This window comes from Podarcis gaigeae (genome assembly GCF_964106915.1).
Source record: "Podarcis gaigeae genome assembly, chromosome: 11".
In the NCBI taxonomy this organism is placed as follows: Eukaryota; Metazoa; Chordata; class Lepidosauria; order Squamata; family Lacertidae; genus Podarcis; species Podarcis gaigeae.
Window position 1 is genome coordinate 11,215,650 of NC_139687.1, and position 19,840 is coordinate 11,235,489.

Genomic DNA, 19,840 nt, shown 5'->3' on the forward strand with positions numbered 1-19,840 from the left:
TTTTGAATCTACAAAACAGAACGCATTCCCCATAAAAGAGAAGATGTAGTGGCTTTCGTCAATGAATATGATGGTGAAGAAGAAGAGAAACCTGATACCACAAAAGAGTTGAAGCCTGTTATGGAAATCTGGGTGCGTATTTACCCTGCCACCCAGCCAATCGGACAGAGTCCGTGGATTCTTGCGGAAGAAAGAAGCTCAGCCGGAGACAGGAGCAAACTGCCGAAGATCCAAGTTTATTGGCCAACAGGTTCAAGACGAGATTGAACCCCGAGAGTGGGGCGACATAAACTTTTAAAAGTTCCCTCCAAGTCCCAGAATACAGTGCACGAAACGTCATGAATTCATTATGGGAGGGTTGGGTTTCACGGATTGCATCATGAATATATTACACACGTCATGAGTGTCTCAGAGAAAAGGTGGGGTTACACTCATTTACATTTGAGACAAGGGAGGGGGAAATATGTAGAGCGAGAAATACACATAGACAATCATTTATCAAGTACCGGTGGTGGCAGGACAAAGGGCCATAGATATGCATCGTCTGCCACCTGGTATTGCCCGGGGAAAGGGTTATGCGAAGCGGTCTGACAGGATTAAGAAGTTCCTGTGTACGTGCCTGGCCGCTCCGGGGATTATGGAAGTAGGGATCACATCATGGAGTCCAGAAGGGGCTGAGTTGAATGACACCAAGAGCAAAGAAATCGGAGTTGTGGTTGATTTTATGTGAATTTCCAAAGGTTTCCTATGTGATTCGGTCTATTTGGTATTGGTAATCAAAAGCGGAAACAAAATGGATACATTGTAACAGGAATGGATACATTTTGACAGTTTTACGAGTTCTCCAGTTTCGGATCCATTGTTCTCACAGTGGGGGGCCGTCAACAGCTTGTCAGTAGGTTCAATGAGGCGTGCAAAGCTGCCTGAGCTAGCTCCTGCAGGACGAATGCATGGCTGTGATTGGCCAAGACGCAGCCATAGGAATAAGCGGAGATACAGGAGCGCCCGGTCTACTCGTTCTGAGTATGGAGCGCAAATAGCCATAGGAAAAGATAAGAGAATACATTCATATATCCGAGCTTATTTCGCTCGTGGTAGAAAGGGGCTCTGGGGAAGGTGTGGTGCTTGTGCGACGGTGAGGGGAACTGAGGGTGGGTGAACGGGGATACCCTAGAGGTCATCGCCTCGGTTGTTCAAGGGAGAGGGGCAAAGAAGGTACCCCCCCCCTTTCCGATCCGTATCAAGCCGAAGCTGATATAGGTGCTGCCCATATCAGATGCTAAATGTCAGGAGAGCGCAAAGTGGCTTTTGCAGATGACCATTATGATGACGAACATGTGCACTTTGGTAGTGTAACTCACTTGAGGCCAGTGCAGGTGCTAACCAGATCAGATGCAGAAACTCCAGAATCTACAAAACCGGCCGAGCACGGTGTGGCTTTCGCAGATGACCAACCTGAAGATAAAGGAGAGCATCTTGAGGACAGAACTAATATGAGGCCAGGGCAGGAGATACCAGTATCAGATGCGGAAACGTTGGGATCATTCAAACAAGCAGAGCGCAGAGTGGCTTTTGCAGATGACTATGATGATGCTGAGGGGACACGGGTGGCGCTGTGGGTAAAAGCCTCAGCGCCTAGGACTTGCCGATCAAAAGGTCGGCGGTTTGAATCCCCGCGGCAGGGTGCGCTCCCGTCACTCGGTCCCAGAGCCTGCCAACCTAGCAGTTCAAAAGCACCCCCGGGTGTAAGTAGATAAATAGGGACCGCCACTGGCAGGAAGGTAAACGGCGTTTCTGTGTGGTGCTCTGGTGCCGGTTCGCCAGAGCAGCTTCGTCACGCTGGCCACGTGACCCGTGTCTTCAGACAGCACTGGCTCCCGGCCTCTAGAGTGAGATGAGCGCACAACCCTAGAGTCTGTCAAGACTGGACCGTACAGGCAGGGGTACCTTTACCTTTTATGATGATGCTGAAGGTGTACATACTGGGAGCTTAGCTGACTTGAGGCCAAGGCAAGTGCTATCCATATCTGATGCAGAAATTTTGGGATCTTTCCGACCAACAGAGCACAGATTGTCTTTTGCAGATGACCAACCTGAGGGTAAAGGAGAGCATCCTGAGAGCAGAGCTGATGGGAGGCCAGTGCAGCTGCTAACCGATGCCAAGAGTTCAGAATCTACAAATCCAACAGCATACCCTCCCCTCCCAGTAATGGCTAATGATTAAGGATAATGTGAGAGGTAGTTGTTTATTCCTCCCTGTGGCTTTCGTACGGAGCCCCTGGTCGTCTCACGGACTATTGACCCATATACCACTAATCCACTGCCACCAACCAGGTTCTCCCCAGTAAAATCACTTCAGCCTCAGTCAGGTTCTCAATTAATAGAGAAGAGTGTATTTTATTTCACTCACAAACTTTTATGGCATTCCAAACATTGTTACTCTTTACTTTCTTAGTCTTATTTTCCTCTCTATCTCTTCTACCTCCCCTCACTCAAGAACCCACTGCCCTAACTGTCTCTCTATTACCAACTGCTTCTCCAGTTGCCTTTCCCAACCAGCCAACCCACTAAAACCAACCAACTACCCACCACCAACAACAACTAACTCAAACCTCAGGCTAAGCCCTTTTATACACAGGTAGGCTTCGCCTCCAGCTTTCCCATTGGTCTATATGTTTAACCCTATCTTTCCCACCTGTTCAAACATTTTCTAAATGAATGGGCAATTGCCACACTCCCTTAAATATATAATCTGCATTTAACAACAAAGAGCCGTACTGTATCAGGCCACAAGCCTGTTGGGTCCAGGATCCTGTTCCCACAGTGGCCAATGAGATACCTATGGGAAATAGGCTAAATGAAACTGCATCCTCCCCCCTTGTGATTCCCAGTAACTGATATTCAGAGGCATACTGCCTCCCAACAGTGAAACTAGAAATCCTTCTTTGGTGGTCACTCGTAGCTGAGTAAGATTGTCTTCCATGAACACAGTCTTAACAGTGAGTTTGTAAGTGACTGTGGAGGCCATTTCTGGATCCACATGTCCTTCCACAGTGGGGAATTATGTTTGCAATTATGCAGATTGAAGCCAAATCAGAAGTTAATCAGTGTTATAAGGGAATTGACAACATTCCGAACGACAAGCTTGCCAGCCCATGTTCTCTGATAGAATAGATGGAGTGAGGGAGTGTGTTGAGCCTCGTACAGGAAGTTTTTTTGAGTCATAGTTTGAGACAGACCTGTGTGCCATTCTATGTACCTTGCTCTCTCCAGAACAAAGAAATTCTGTCCCTGCCCTAATTTTTGTGATTCTCCATTCCCACTACAGAACATCCTCTCCCCTGCTATATTCCAGGCCTTTCCTATGGAGCATGGATTTCCCCCTGCCTCAGAATGTACATTTAAGAACCAAACAGATGAAGACCAAATGTTTTTACCAAACGTTTTCCTTACCTAAACCAGAGCTTGCCGAAATGTGAGTTTAAGAGAATCCATTGTCCTTTCAGGTAGAATCAACCATCGCAGATTATTCCGATTTGTATGCTGAGATTGCAATGCCATGTGACAAGGATGAAGTCAGAAACTTTACGAAAGCCTTTCTTCCCATTGCTTACTCCCTGATCTGTGTCCTGGGGTTGGTGGGAAATATGTTTGTAGTGATTACATTTGTTTTATATAAGAGGTCTGATTCTATAACTGATGTCTGCCTCTGCAATATGGCTATTCTAGACGCATTGTTTGTTCTTACTCTTCCTTTCTGGGCAGTAAACTACACTGGACAACTGGATTTTTGGGGATTTCCTCTGCAAGCTCACCAAAGGTACCGTATTTTTTGCTTTGTAGGATGCACCAGACGATAAGACACACCTAGTTTTGGGGGGAGGAAAACAAGAAAAAAATATTCTGAATCCCAGAAGCCAGAACAGCAAGAGGAATCTGGCTTCTGGGATAGCCTCTTGCTGTTCTGGCTTCTGGCTTAGCCGTGCAGCCTGCATTTACTCCATAAGACACACACACATTTTCCCTTATTTTTTAGGAGGGGAAAAGTGTGTCTTATAGAGCGAAAAATACGGTACCTCTATGCTTCGTGTCATCACATAAAACTGAAAGGTGCTGCATCCCTAATATATAGCAGTCTTTTAGATCATGAAGCAGGGGGTGCCAGAGGCCTTTTAATTATATGGGAATCAGATTTAGGCCACCTAATTGAATATCACAAATGGGAGGGCATCTGGACCTCTTCCACCCTCCTCAAAACGATCTCTGCTGCCTTATAGGAGGCATTATTCAAAGTCATCCTCCGATCACACTGGGCACTGGCAAAAATTAATCTCTCCCTTTCCCCTTTATGTTGGAAGGGCTATGGAAGGCTTAGTTCATTTAGTCATGTTTGGTGGGAATGCCCCCATGTTAAACTTTTGGAGTAGAGCCTTCTCCATTATATCCGCAATTACAGGTCAACCCCTTTCTCCAATTCTTAGCCCTACTATCTTTGGATATAGACTTGGGCTCCACCCTGCACCACAGAGGCTTCCTACTGACCGCAGCACGATTAGCAGTAGCTCAGCAACAGGAGAACCAGACTGAAATACCCCTCCACATATGGGGAAATAAGATCTGGGATACAGCAATATCTGAGTGTTTCACCAGACACATGAGGGCAAATAAGGGCATAACAATTAGAGACACAGTCCAAGAAACATGGACCCCTTTCTTTAACTATGTTAATGACCCAACTCAAGACCTTGTTATACCAACCGCTCAATATTTCAGTGAAGGGTTTGCATTAAGTATTATGTGTGAATATTGAATATGCAAGTATATGTCTAGAGACAATGGATAAAACAAAGACAATTAGTACTGCTGGCTAATTATTCTGTGGTATTAATATTTGTTTACAAACCAATAAAAAATGGTTACAGATAGGTAGCCGTGTTGGTCTGCCATAGTCAAAACAAAAAAAAATTCCTTCCAGTAGCACCTTAAAGACCAACTAAGTCAGTTCTTGGTATGAGCTTTCGTGTGCATCTGAAGAAGTGTGCATGCACACGAAAGCTCATACCAAGAACTGACTTAGTTGGTCTTTAAGGTGCTACTGGAAGGAATTTTTTTTGTTTCAATAAAAAATGGGGGGTTTTTGTTTTTTTTAAATGGCTCTTTGTAAAGAGGGTGCAAGAGGCCTGATGGAATAAGTAGTTAAATGGGTCACTTCAAGATACGCAAGAAGAGGAGTGGGTCTTTAGGAAGCCAGCATGGTTGATCTAGTAACTACAGTTTTGGGAGGTGTAGCTGGCTTGGCAGTGGCCACAATTGCTGTCCCAGCAGCACTGGGAGCAGCAGGTTTCACTGGAGCTGGAATTGCAGCTGGCTCTGGCTGCAAAAATGATGTCAGCAGCGGCCATCGCCAATGGTGAAGGAGTAGCAGCTGGGAAAGCTGTTGCTTCAGTCAGTCGGTGCTGTTGGGCTGTCCATTGCCACCAAAGCTGCAGTGACAGCTGGTGGAGCAGTGCTGACTGCCGCCTTACATTAAGAAGACACACATGCACAGAGTCCATTTCTACTTGGAAGAGCAGTACTTGGAAAATTATGCTTTGCCGTCAACGGCATAACTCACTTGACTTACCTTAAGCAAAATGTGATTTTAATCAATGCTATGTTATTCCTACTGGCCAAAATGTGCAAAAACAAATAAAGCTTAGAGAATTAAACAACAACTAAGCTCTACCTCTCCTTTAAATGAGCCAGTGTGGTGTAGTGGTTAAGAGCAGTGGACTCGTAATCTGGTGAACCGGGTTCGATTCCCCGCTCCTCCACCTGCAGCTGCTGGGTGACCTTGGGCCAGTCACACTTCTCTGAAGTCTCTCAGCCCCACTCACCTCACAGAGTGTTTGTTGTGGGGGAGGAAGGGAAAGGAGAATGTTAGCCGCTTTGAGACTCCTGAAGGGGAGTGATAAAGCGGGATATCAAATACAAACTCTTCTTCTTCTTCTTCTTCTAAATCAAAACCAGTGAAGGTGGTGAAGGTCCTGTGTGAGTACCTGGAGGCGGTTGGAGGATGGATGGCAGCTAACAGATTGAGGTTGAATCCTGACAAGACAGAAGTACTGTTTTGGGGGAACGGGGCGGGTGGGTGTGGGGGATTCCCTGGTCCTGAATGGGGTAACTGTGCCCCTGAATGACCAGGTGCGCAGCCTGGGAGTGTCCATGGAGGCGCAGGTTAACTCTGTGTCCAGGGCAGCAGTCTACCAGCTCCACCTGGTACGCAGGCTAAGACCCTACCTGCCCGCGGACTATCTCGCCAGAATGGTGCATGCTCTGGTTATCTCCCACTTGGATTACTGCAACGCGCTCTATGTGGGGCTACTTTTGAAGGTGACCCGGAAACTGCAATTAATCCAGAATGCGGCAGCTAGACTGGTGACTGGGAGTGGCCGCCAAGACCACATAACACCAGTCCTGAGAGATCTGCATTGCCTCCCAGTATGTTTCCGAGCACAATTCAAAGTGTTGGTGCTGACCTTTAAAGCCCTAAATGGCCTCGGTCCTGTATACCTGAAAGAGAGTCTCCACCCCCATCGTTCAGCCAGGTGGCTCAGTCAGGTGGCTGACTGAGATCCAGCGCCCAGGGCCTTCTGGCGGTTCCCTCATTGTGAGAAGTGAGGTTACAGGGAACCAGACAGAGGGCCTTCTCGGTAGTAGCGACCACCCTGTGGAACACCCTCCCTTTAAATGTGAAGGAAATAAGCAGCTATCCTATCTTTAAAAGACATCTGAAGGCAGCCCTCTTTAGGGAAGTTTTTAATATTTAATGCTGTACTGTTTTTAACATTTGATTGGGAGCCGCCCAGAGTGGCTGGGAAACTCAGCCAGATGGGCGGGGTATAAATAATAAAGTATTATTATTATTATTATTATTACTACTACTACTAAAATAATAATAATAATGGTCACTTTGATGGACATTATGTCCCAACTCATATGCAGAGGGCTTGACTTTTCACAATTCAATCAATGTGATGGAAAAAATAATTGCAATAGTCAGGAGAGCAGCCCATTGTTCCAATCTAGAGCAAATCGGACTAGCTGAAGAGTGATGTTAACACCACCTGCCTCCACAAAAAGAAAACCACATCCTGGCCCGCCAGGAAATGCATTGGTTCAGTAAGAAAGAAGTACATTATTCGTAGTTAGATCTAATCAGACTAGCTGGAAAGTGAATATGACAACCTGTCTCCACAAAAGAACATCCCATCTTCCTGACCCCACAACTCCCACTCGGCCATCTCTTTCATCACCCCCCTTGATCCCATCAATTCTGAATTTTCCTTTGCGGCCTTTGTCCAGAAGGGTGTAAAACTGGACTCCTAGACCCATTTCCTGTTCTGATTCCCCAGATCTGCACTACAGTGGTACCTCGGGTTACAGACGCTTCAGGTTACATACGCTTCAGGTTACAGACTCCGCTAACCCAGAAATAGTACCCCGGGTTAAGAACTTTGCTTCAGGATGAGAATAGAAATCGTGCTCCAGTGGCACGGCAGCAGCAAGAGGCCCCATTAGCTAAAGTGGTACCTCAGGTTAAGAACAGTTTCAGGTTAAGAAGGGACCTCCAGAACGAATTAACTTGTTCTTAACCTGAGGTACCACTGTATGTATTTAAAGCTTGTTCCATGCACATTGAAACCACATGACTTCCCTCAAAGAATCCTGGGAATTGGAGTTCCTACCTCACAGAGGTATCATTTCCAGCACCTTTAGCAAAGTAGTGTGGCTTTTATGGCAGCCTGCCATGCAGAGAGGTAACAGGTGGTTCCTGTCCTGGAGATAAAACGATGTGAGTTTTTTACATTGTGTGGCCGGAATTTACAGTATGGCAAGGCTCTGTTTAAGTTGCCATGGCTCCAGGTAACCCGGAAATAATGTGGAGTCAGAAAGGCAACTGTGAGGTGTGTGTTTCTTTCTGTGTACCACAGTGTCATAGCAACTGATGTTAAGCAAGGCAGAGAGCTAGAAAAAGCTGGTGAATAAAGCAGACTAGAAATTAATATCTGGCGGCATACATAGAGCTTGCAGATACCTATTTCCGGTGCTCCTGATGAAAGATTAAGGAACCACAGGTGAGTGGAACATGGGGAGAAGAAAGGAAGTCAGTTCTTATTCATGCTTTGTAATGACTTTTTCCCCCTCCCAAGCAACAGCCAATTAGCAGAACTATTAGGCTCTTTACAGATTGCAATCCAGAGGGACTTCTGCAAATGCAACTGAGTGTTACCCAGATTCCCTTTCTTATTGCAGCCGTTTGCTTTCTCTAGAAGCTTCTCCATGCAACCTGTGTATTCATCCTGATCTGCTTGCACAAAGTTAACATGTATAGTACACTGTATACAGACAGTCTTTACTGAGTCTTTATTCTGATTTGCTTGCAGGACAGTTATAGGACTAAGCATCCTTCCTGCGTCCTTCCCGAATTGCTTTTAGAGTGTTTAAACTAGGGTTACCAGACGTCCCCGTTTCTTGGGGACAGTCCCCGGATTTGCGAATAAGTCCTCAAATTCCGTCCCCGGATTTCATCTAATGTCCCCAGGAAACACAGCAGCGGCAGTCTCAGCAGCCTGGAGTAGTTGGGTCTTGCTGGCTTCAGGAGCTGTTTGGAAGTCCCCATATGATGGTGGTGCAGGGACTCGAAGATGCAGCTTCCGGGCTGCCTCCACCTTCCCTAACCCCAGCAACTAAGCTGTGAAGGGAGGCTTCATGCTGCCTATCAGAGCAACCTCCCAACTCCTACTTGTGTGCAAGCAGGAGGGGGCAGGGATCTCTCAGGCAACAGGAAGCCTCCCTTCCCAGCTGAGGGATCCCCGCCCCCTCCTGCTTGCACACAAGTAGGGATGGGATTGGGGCTGCTCCGATGAGAAGGGAGGCATTGCGCTGCTCGAGCCTCGCTGCTGCTCTCGGCCCTTCTCCGCCTTCCATGCCTGATCCACCGTGCACCGCTTCCCCCCCCCGCCCCCCACCAAAGAACCAACAACTCAGGGGCTGCCCAGGCTCATGGAGAAAGGAAATAGAAGCCTAGGAGGAAGGGGAAACGTGGCGGTTGAGGTCAAGGCGGCGGCTGCCCCACAGCCACCGCCATCGCTGCAGCATCAACGTCCCGACCGAATGTGTAGTATGTAATTAATTGATTAATTAAAGTGTCCCTGGATTCATTGAAAAAATTCTGGTAACCTTAGTTTAAACTCTTCCTGTTAGTCATTTGTCCATCCCATAGTTTTCAATGCATTTCCCAGTCACTTTCCAAACTACAAAAAGTCTGATTATGTGTGTGTGTTTAAGTGGATTTGTTGCGCTAGATTGACAGAGTTCTTTAATCCACTTTAAGTACGAAAACTTAAAATTCCAGTTTGTACATGAATCCCACAAAAGAGTGGCAGGCTGGAGGCACCCCTAAAAATTGGGGTGGATGGACATCTCTGGAGTAGATTTCTACTTGTACTGTTGGATCCCAGACATAATAAATATCTACCTGTAAACTTTTTTTTTAACCTCCTAGACAATTCATACCTCTTTTTCTGAATACAGTTTTTTTCAGTAGTTCCAAGATGGCATTAGCAAGTGGACACTGGATTACAAAAGAAGTGATTGGGGACGCTCCAAGTCCTAGGTATGGGATAATGGTAAAACTGGTATCATAATGAAACATAACTGTTGCAGATTGTTGCATTTATTTTATTTTATTTTGTCTAAAGAACATCAGTTATTACTTGCATTTATTGTGTTGAATTGGCTTGTGATACCACTTAACATTAAATAGTTCCAGATGAGATATATACTGAAGTTCTGAGTATTTATTATGAATATGTGCATAGTGAAACTAAGGGGGCTATTAATGGTCCATAGCAAAACTTTTGAGATAGTAAACAGTGATGTCTAGATTTTCTCAGTCAGTTTTACCATTTCCTTCTGTTGTTTTTTTATCACATCAAATATTTGCTGAACATTGTTTTAAAAAGCACATCATGAAAGGCAGCAGCTGTCATAGAGAAGTTGAGGAGGAATCCACAAAGGGGTGGCGGGAAGTCCAGGGGAATCTACAGAATTCTGTTTTTATTTTGCTTGTTTGACAATTGTTCGTAAATTTCAAAATTTGAAAAACCAAATGTGTGTGTGTGTAGGGATTGCAGCACAGAAGCAGTCATCATCCCTGTTGCAATAATGACATCAAAGTGGAAAACTACAGATAATCCCTCTGGTTTCTTTTTCTTTTCCCACCCTTTTCTTTTTTAAGTGAAGGGGTTGTTGTTCTCTGACAGATTTTGTGGATAAGCTTCGTTTGTCCCAGGCTGCGGCTTCAGGTCATGAGAAACTGCTAGCTTGCTCTCTCATATTAATACCCATATTATACTCTGAGTAAGGAGCTGTATAAATAGGCTCCCACAGTAAGGCTGGCCTCTCCTCTGAGCAAGGGGGGAAAGATTCGCTGTTATTGCTGCATCCAAATTCATTTACCATTGTTTCATGTTGCTCTGTAGACACGGACATGCATTGGCAATCGCAGGAAATATAGCATTTATATTTGGAGGCTGTTCCTTTAATGATACGTCTGTAAGTACCGCAAGTTGATGTTTGCTGTCCTTTGTTAATTTCATTACCGTTTGACATTTTGCTGTTGTTGGGAGTATAATAAATGGCATGCCTCTTGTACTCTTGCTGTTTGCTTTAAATCTTCGCAATTTCCCACTGTACACAAGTACTTACTGAAGAATCACTGCATTCCAGTCATTGTCTACTAATGTGCATTGTGGAGACATGCCTGCAGATTCTCTCTGGGTAACTGTTTAGCTATTATTTCTACTGGTAGTCACTTGAGATAGCTTAAACCTGAATGTAATTTTAAAAGCACTCCTTATCTAGATGACAATATTGATGCCCTGTAAATAAAGATATCAGCTTCAATCTCTCTTTCTCTTTCTCTCCTAGGATGATCAGCCAACATATTTCAATGACTTCTACATGTTGACAAGTGAGATACTATTAATCTTTTCTAGCAGGCAGCTTTTTCCGTGGGTTTATTCCTCCCTTTGGAGTGGCACATATTTCACTATAATAGACCAGTCATTTGTAATGCAAAAAAAAGGCTTATCACTATAAAATTGTGGAAGTGTATTGCAAACAATGAGACTAGAATGGATTAAGGTTAGAAGGTTTTTTCTCTCCTCCCAGGCTAGTTTGAACAGCTGTACAACAACGAAGTTATCTTTTCCCCTGGTATGAATGCACCTACTGTGGTCCAGTTTTTTTGGTCAATCAGGCATAGGCAGAACTGTTGGGTGCAAGTGTGATCACGCACTCGCAGGTTTTGTGATTTTCTTAAACATACCTTTTTATTTATTGAGCCACATACCGTATTTTTCGCCCTATAGGACGCACCGTCCCATAAGGCGCACCTAGTTTTTCGGGGGGGGGGGGAATGGGGAAAAAATATTTTTTCCCCAGGTGCGGGGCTGGGGCGGGGGAAGCCCGAGCTTCCCCTGACCCCAGCCGCCAGAACAGGCAACTCTCCGCAAGCCGCGGGAGCCCAGCACAGGGCTCCTGCACCTTGCGGACAGCTGCGCGAAGCCTGGAGAGCGAGAGGGGTCGGTGTGCACCGACCCCTCTCGCTCTCCAGGCTTCAGCGAAAGCCTGCATTCGCCCCATAGGACGCACACACATTTCCCCTTCATTTTTGGAGGGGGGAAAGTGCGTCCTATGGGGCGAAAAATACGGTATGTACTCTACATATTCGTAGTATTTCCTATAGAAATAGTCATTCTGCTGGCCTTACATCTCATCTCCAAGTTTAGCTTTAAGCAATTCAATGTGGCTTTTTGCTTAAAAGACAGTTAAGAGACAATGTAAGAAATGCATTAGACAAGGCATAGGCAAACTTCGGCCCTCCAGATGTTTTGAGACTACAGTCCCCATCATCCCTGACCACTGGTCCTGTTAGCTAGGGATGATGGGAATTGTAGTTCCAAAACGTCTGGAGGGCCGCAGTTTGCCTATGCCTGCATTAGACATCTTGAATATTTGAATCATCATACTGAAAAGCAAGCTGTTCCGATTTTTTTGGATGAGGAAAAGGCCTATGACAACCTGAACTGGGATTTTTTATTTATTTTTTGAAGTTTTGCAAGAAACGAACTTGGAAATAATGTTATTAAACGGGTGAAATCAATTTATACATCACAGACAACACAGATAGTGGTTAGTGGAGATATGACTTGATCCTGTGATATACAGAAGAGGACATGGCAAGGATGCCCATTCTCCTGTTACTTTTCATCCTGGTCTTGGAAGTCTTGCTTAGAGGTATTAGACAATATGATAGAATTATGGGAATAAAGATTTTAAAAGAGACGTATAAACTTGAGAGCAATTGCTGATGTTTTGATGTTAACTTTAGAAAACTTGCTGCAGGGAGTAGTTCTAACGGATAAGATCCAAGTTTAGCTTTAAGCAATTCAAAGCACTGCCATCAGATGCAGTGCTGCTACCTGGGGTAAAGGTAAAGGGACCCCTGACCATTAGGTCCAGTCGTGACCGACTCTGGGGTTGCAGCGCTCATCTCGCTTTATTGGCCAAGGGAGCCGGTGTACAGCTTCCGGGTCATGCGGCCAGCATGACTAAGCCGCTTCTGGCAAACCAGAGCAGCGCACGGAAATGCCATTTACCTATTTATCTACTTGCACTTTGACATGCTTTCGAACTGCTAGGTTGGCAGGAGCAGGGACCGAGCAACGGGAGCTCACCCCATCGCAGGGATTTGAACCGCTGACTTTCTGATCGGCAAGTCCTAGGTTCTGTGGTTTAACCCACAGTGCCACCGGCGTCCCCCTACCTGGGGTAACCTGTCCCATTTCACCACCTGAGGCAAAATGGGAATGGTCTCCTCTTGTTGTCATCTCTGCCACCACCATGACAATACCCCCGAAATAATGGCAGGAATAACTAAAATTGACTGCACATTAAAATAGGTGCTTGTAGAATCATAGAATTGTAGAGGTCGGATTTGGAATCCTGACCACAGTCATCCCTGGGCGAACTCGAACCACCAACCTTCTGGTTAACATTTGTAGCTTTAGCCAGTATGTTTTGAAACCAAAATACTGTATGGATGTATGTTTGTGTATGTGTGTAAACGTACCAATCATCTCAAGTTCATTCATTTTCAGTTACTTCCACTGATTTGACATGGGAAAGGATACCACAAGATGGGCACATTCCTTGTCCAAGAGAAGGTCATTCACTTTGGTAAGCAAACAATTCAGCAAAATAAACGCTGGTTATTTCTAGTACTTTTATGTCAATCACTGCAATGACAAGAAGGTGAGCCTATTCTCTGACCTAAGCGCGCGTATGTGGAAGAAAATATATTGGAATTAAGAGCCTGCCATCCATGTAAACCTACATCTGACTGAGATGCAAATAGTTACAGTGATTAATCACTCTGCACAGCCATAAGAAAACCCAACTACCACCAATCATATATTATTATTAATTTGAGCGCGTCTGAGAATTGACAAATCTGAGAGAAAACCAATGACCAAAATCCAGAGCTTTGTGTTTAGCAGTTATGAAGATGAAAATGCTCAATTAGTGTTAGCCGTGCACTTCACGTAATATCATATCATATCCAGCTTGCACACAGTCAACCAGTCCAATAAAATTGGTAACATTAACATGGTGCTCATGTTTTTGTTTTAACTTTATAACAAAAGAAAGACTATAGATACGTTTTTGGTAGTGAGAAATGTATTTAGAGAGCACATTTACAGGCGTGATGCCAGTCTTCTCTGGTCCGATTTTTGCTGTTTGCTTTATTCCTCACTTGATTTCCATTTTCTAGTCGCCCTAGAGGTGCTATTTCTTTCACCTGTATCCTGTTTCAGATAAGCTTGGCAGTGATTGCTTTAATCCTCTCAGTCCCTTTGCTGTGCTTCCCTAGTGGATGCCTTTGGGGTATTACTAAATGCACTCCAGCTATGTCCTCACTGTGGCATTAATACAGATGTGGCTCACTGTTTCCATGTTCGGGTTTGTGCTCTCACACAAGCAGTTTCAATGCAGGGGCCTCCAGAAACTATGCAGATGTTTTCCATCCACACTGGTGGGCAGTGCTTGGTGGAATGTATTCACACAGTTTATTGTTTGCTGCTCTCCTCAGTTAGTACCTTCCTATCTTCCTACCTACCTTTTGCCGCTTCCTGCCAACCTAGCAGTTCGAAAGCACATCAAAGTGCAAGTAGATAAATAGGTACCACTCTGGCGGGAAGGTAAACGGCGTTTCTGTGCGCTGCTCTAGTTTGCCAGAAGTGGCTTGGTCATGCTGGCCACATGACCCGGAAGCTGTACGCCGGCTCCCTTGGCCAATAAAGTAAGATGAGCACCGCAACTCCAGAGTCGGTCACAACTGGACCTAATGGTCAGGGGTCTTTTACTACCTTCCATGAGTTCAGGAAGCCTGAAACACCTCGAGGGCATTTGCAGGTATTTGATTGCCTGTGCCTGCCTGCCTGCCTTTTTTTTTTTAATTGCACAGCAGCAAACCTATCCCAAAGCAAATTTTCATAAATGCCTTTTTAAAAATTCCTGAGTCGTCGTTCTCTGATTTGGACAAAATTGCAGGTTAAGAAAATTAAAAAGTGTGTTTTTCAAGGCTGTGTTGCACCCCATCACAGCAAGGAATGTGAAGGTCCAGATAAACCACACTGTAGGATGATAGGGACAAATTTCATGTTGGTTAATACTGCTATTAGGTATTTCCATTCCAGACAATCAAAGGCTTTGAGGATGTCCAGGGACATGATCATCAGTGGGAGTTTGGTTGTTTTGCTGTGTTCAATCAGATCCAGCAGTTTCCTAATGGAGTCTGTTATGTTGCAACCAGGGACAGAGCCTTCAAGGTGTTTCAGGCTTACAGAACTCATGGAAGGTATGAAAAGTCAGGCCAGCCTGCTCTAGCCATGCCCTTCTCTGTGGTCTTCCACTCTAGGAATCATCTTCAACGCTTTAACCCTTCCCCTTACAAATAGCATTGCTTTAATTTTTTTCTCCTTCTCAAACTCTCCCAAACAAGTGAGTGGGCAACTTCAGCCACAAACATGATTGTAACAAGGGAGGATGTGATACCCATGAAAATTGCCCTCCCCAAATTTCAGTCTGGGAAAAGGGGGAATCCTTGCCCTGGCCCCTTGTCTTCCAGAGGTCTAGCAGCAGAGCTGCTATTCTGTTTGCAGCTTGAAGAGCAATTATTTGATGCTGCTAAATCACTCACATCTGAAAGCACCTTAATTTCCATTAAAATGGACAACAGGCCTAGTAAGCAAGAATAAGATCAGGCTGCATGTTTTTGCATTCACTATTGGCCCAGGAAAGTAAAACAAAGCCGGACAATCTTCCAAACCCAGAAGAAGGGGCTCAGGAGCTATTTTAGGCAGCCAATATCTGCTCATTGAGCTCCCCTTACATTTAACTGTTCCCATATGTTAATCATTTGGATTCTTATTTATGCTGTTTCTTTTGCTGTTTTTTGCACAGGCATGGCCCATATGGAAACCATATTGCCTGTAACAGGTTTCAAAATGCTGGAGGAAAGTTGGGGGAGGAAAGTTTAAGAGAAGAACTGCATGGGTTTCAGTAGTGAAGATTGTAGCACCTCAGTCCTGGAGCTTGGCCCACTTGAGAGTGGAGAAAAATGGCACCCGTGCAGCTCAGCTTTGCTGCTTTTAGGACCCAGGACGGTGGCAGCGGCCAAGGAAGCAGCTGCTTCCAGTCATGTCCCAGCACTAGGGCAAGGATCTTGTGATAGGAATTTTGAGGTCTTAGATATATGTTAAATGTTCATAAGTGTACCAACCAAGCACGTACATAGGTCAGTACAGGAAGACCAACCTGAAACCATTTTGATTCCCAAACTGAGCAAATGTTTTCTCTGCAAGGTCAAAGGAAAATGGAAATGCCTCCCCATTGCCTTTTCCTTCACAAATCCTATCTTAAGGGCACATTTAAGATATGAATAGGGCGTGAGCTGTGACCTGGCTCAGGAACTACAGTCATACCTTGGGTTGAATGCGCTTCGGGTTGAGCGCGTTCGAGTTGCGCTCCACGGCAACCCGGAAGTAACGGAGAGCATTACTTCCAGGTTTCGCCGCTTGCGCATGCGCAGACGCTCAAAAATGGCGTCATGCGCAGAAGTGGCGAAAAGCGGCGCGTGCGCGCACAGATGTGCCGTCGCTAGTTACATTTGCTTCTAGATGCGAACGGGGATCCAGAACGGATCCCGTTTGTATCTAGAGGTACCACTGAAGTATTTATCATTACAAAAGACTGGCCAGGCTCCCCAGGCAATCCAATCAAGTGACCATTAAACAGGTAACCTGGCAGACAGAAGGTAAACAAACCACTCCGATTTCTGCTTTAGACCACCTTTTAGGCACCGGCTCCAGCACTCCTTGCTCCACAAGCCGGTCCAATTCCTCGTCTATACGGGGTTTCAGGGCGAACGGGACCCGGCGGGCCTTTAGCCTGACCGGTCGTACTGCGGGGTCAAGCTGTAGAGCAATGGGGGGGCCGTATACTGTCCCAATTTCCCATCGAAAACCTCTGGAAATTCCTTGCATATGGCATCCACGTCCACTTGTAAGGTAGTGTGGTTCACCCCGGTGATGGCTAGCCCCAGTGGTCCAAACCATGCCAATCCCAGTAAGCTAATGTAGGGGCCCTTGACCACAAGCAAGTCCAGTTGCCGCGTCCGCCCTCGGTATTGCACCCTGAAGGTCCCCACCCCCATTGTGGGGACCTTACGTTTCTGGAAGTCCCGGAGGGTGAATGGGGCCGGCCTGAGTTTGGGACCCCCAGTAGGACACAGTTTCCTTAAGGTCCTTGCCGAGATTATGGATAGATTTGAACCCGTGTCAAGCTCCATGCGGCATGGGGCCCCCTCTATCCGTACCTCTACATAAATTTTCTCTATGTTGGGGTAGGGCAACTGGTATACCTGGACGTCCGTGAGCTCCGTCGAGTTGCCTTGGTGCGTTGGGCCCCGGGACCTGGGGCTCTTGGATTGGTCATCTGATGCCTGGCGTCGGGTGGGCCGAGCCCGACACACCCGGGCGATGTGTCCCAATTTTCTGCACTGCCTGCACTCTACGTTGCGGAAACGGCAGGTCCTCCTCTCGTGACTTTCCCCGCAGCTTGCGCAGTTCCCTCCTTCTCGTCGAGGCAGCTGTGGTATGTGGGCTGCTTGAGTGTGCTGCTGTACTCGGTGCACTTCCTCCCTGTCAGATCCTGAGTCGTCGGTGAGGTCTTCGTGGTGAACCCTTGGTTGGGATGGCAGGCTCGGCCGTGCCTCTTGTGTCGACCTCTTGGCAGCTTCCGTTGCCAGGGCCTCCTCCAGAGCGACCTGGAACGTTAGGTCCTTCTTAGTGTAGAGGCGTCGTTGCAGCTTCTCATCCTTCAGGCCACCAACGAGGCGGTCCCGAAGCATGTTCTCCAGCTCTGAGAAGTTGCAGAACCGGGCGGCTTGGCGGAGAGAGGTCACAAACCCAGTTATGGTTTCCCCAGGGGCTTGCCGCTTTGCGTAGAAGGCATTTCGACGAGCCACCACTGAGGGCTGTGGCGAAAAGTGCCCCTTAAGCTGTTCCATTATTATTTTGTATGGAACAATAGCGACATCTTCAGGCACAAGGAGAGCCCGGGCGATTTCAAATGTCTCCTCTCCGCAGACGCTGAAGAATATCGCCCTCTTCTTGGCGTCTTCTTCATCGGTGACCCCTTTGGCTTCTAGGAGGAAGGTAAAACGGGAGGCGTACGCTTCCCAGTCTCCCGTTGCTGGGTTGAACGGCGAGAAGCTGCTGTCGGTTGCCATTCTGAGTTCCTTGTGTCCCGGAGCTGAAGCCTGGATACACGGTGCGAGGCAGCGGTGTGGCAGGTGGCGGTGCTGCGGTGCTGTGTGTGGCAGTCAGCTCAGCGGGATCCCACCTTCGTCGCCAGTGAAATATACTCAGAGTCGCAAAGTGATTTCATGCTCTTTATTCAGCTCATAGTGGTGAGGAGGAATGAATCAATGTCCCCTCAAAGTATCTGCTTTATATACATTATTTACACAATGGGCTGCACATGATTGGCTAATTCTGGAATTCTACTGTAAGCCAATCAGGTTGTGGATTCACTTATATCTGGAGCATGATTGGGTGGTTCCTGCCAACCAATCATATTGCTGCATTGTTCTAGGACCAATCAGACTGCTGCATTCTGAATCCTATTGTTCTAGGACCAATCAGACTGCTGCAATTTGGATCCTATTGTTCTAGGACCAATCAGACTGCTGCAGTTTGGATCCTATTCAACTCAGTACATAACAGTAGGTATGATGTATCGGGGGGGGGGGGTAGTCTTAGGTTACACCCCTTCTGTGATGTATGTATGATGTATGGAGGGGTGGTCTTGAGCTCCAGGGCAGGGAATTTAAAATGTCTATAAAAGGCCTTGCTCACCATTGTTCTGGGTTCCTCCTCCCTCCTGCGTGTGGTGAGCGAGGACCCTGTTGCAACAGATCAATAAAGATCAGGCTTACTAGCTGCTTTGCTTCTCAATATTCTCTGGTTGGCCTCTGTTATTTTCTCCTACCAATAGGGAACCTACGTAGGACTCTATATGGGCTCTTGAATACCTCATAAGGGAAAAGGGCAGATTCTCGTTTACAACAATCTCAATGTCAGACAATGTGAGGCAAAAGATTCCTGCAATGCAGGGGGTTGGCCTAAATACCCTTTGTGATCCCTTCCAACTCTACAATTCTATGATTCTATGACTCCCTCTCGTGAAAGGCAACTGCTACACCATCTAAATTGGAATCCTCCTAAAGCCAGCACTGGGACAACTTTCTCTAAATAACAATGAAACTATTTTCCTCCCTCAAATGTCTACTACGGACAGATACCAACACAATTTATATTTTTAAAAAGTCTTTTATAGTGGGGTGGGTGAGGAGATTTCACCCCTCCCATACCCAAGAATCTCCTGGTGATCTCCTGATGGTCTCTGCTGACTCTCCAGAGAGGAGGAGGCGTGTCCTGCTATCTACTTATTCTGCCCAGCACACAGATGTCGCCCTTGAGCCAGTGCACCAACTGGACTCATGCACCTCAACCCCGACTGGGCTAGGCGAGCTGGGTAGCTCTGCCAGAGACCTCCTTTCTCACAGGAACAGGTCACAGTGCTGTGGACTCACAGCTTAGAGCTGAGAGTGGGTGGCCTGGAAAACATTTCACCAGTGCTTTTTTCTGGGGGTACACGGGGGTATGCATACCCCTAAACATTTTGTGAATCTAAGTTTGGCCTCATTGAGGGGTAGTCTTCCAATACGAGTAGGAAAATGAGAGTACCCCTAAATATTTTTTAGAAGGAAAAAAACGCACTGCATTTCACTTTTGGAATAGTGTGCAATTATTTTCCCTTGTTTTTTTTAAGCTACTCTTTTGAGGGGTTTTTTAATGTTCACAAATAAAATGCATATCTCTGCCAACTTGAGCATGACACTAGCAAAAATGTGCAAAAGGTCTACAAACATTTGTGAGCCAACAGCTGTCAAAGCTACTTGGGGCATTTCACTCCTCCTCCCCCCACAAATATGTCAGCTAGCTTGGAAATACAGTGGATTTTTCTTTAAAGAAATGTCTGGATTTGTATTTCTAACCAGATAGTTTATTTGAATATATATATCACTATGTCCAATACGCACAAAAGGGCTTAGAGGGAGCTCCTTTTGGATCACACATCTGCGTGTGTGTTTATGAGTGTGTGT

At 46.1% G+C, this 19,840-nt stretch overlaps 1 protein-coding gene across 3 annotated transcripts in view; it reads left to right on the top strand.

Annotated features, from left to right (window-relative positions):
• Nucleotides 1-7,918: 7,918 nt before the first annotated feature.
• Nucleotides 7,919-19,840, top strand: part of LOC310826763 (kelch domain-containing protein 3-like) — an 83,057-nt gene continuing 71,135 nt past the window's right edge. Inside the window, exons 1-5 of one of the 3 annotated variants that reach the window (XM_083702069.1) lie at nt 7,919-8,117; nt 9,587-9,658; nt 10,527-10,599; nt 10,975-11,017; nt 13,209-13,287. In XM_083702069.1, coding sequence (XP_083558195.1) covers nt 9,597-9,658; nt 10,527-10,599; nt 10,975-11,017; nt 13,209-13,287 — 257 coding nt within the window. In that variant the 5' untranslated portion in view covers nt 7,919-8,117; nt 9,587-9,596. The remainder of the gene's footprint in view (nt 8,118-9,586; nt 9,659-10,526; nt 10,600-10,974; nt 11,018-13,208; nt 13,288-19,840) is intronic. The other 2 variants (XM_083702071.1, XM_083702070.1) reach the window with 2 other exon arrangements.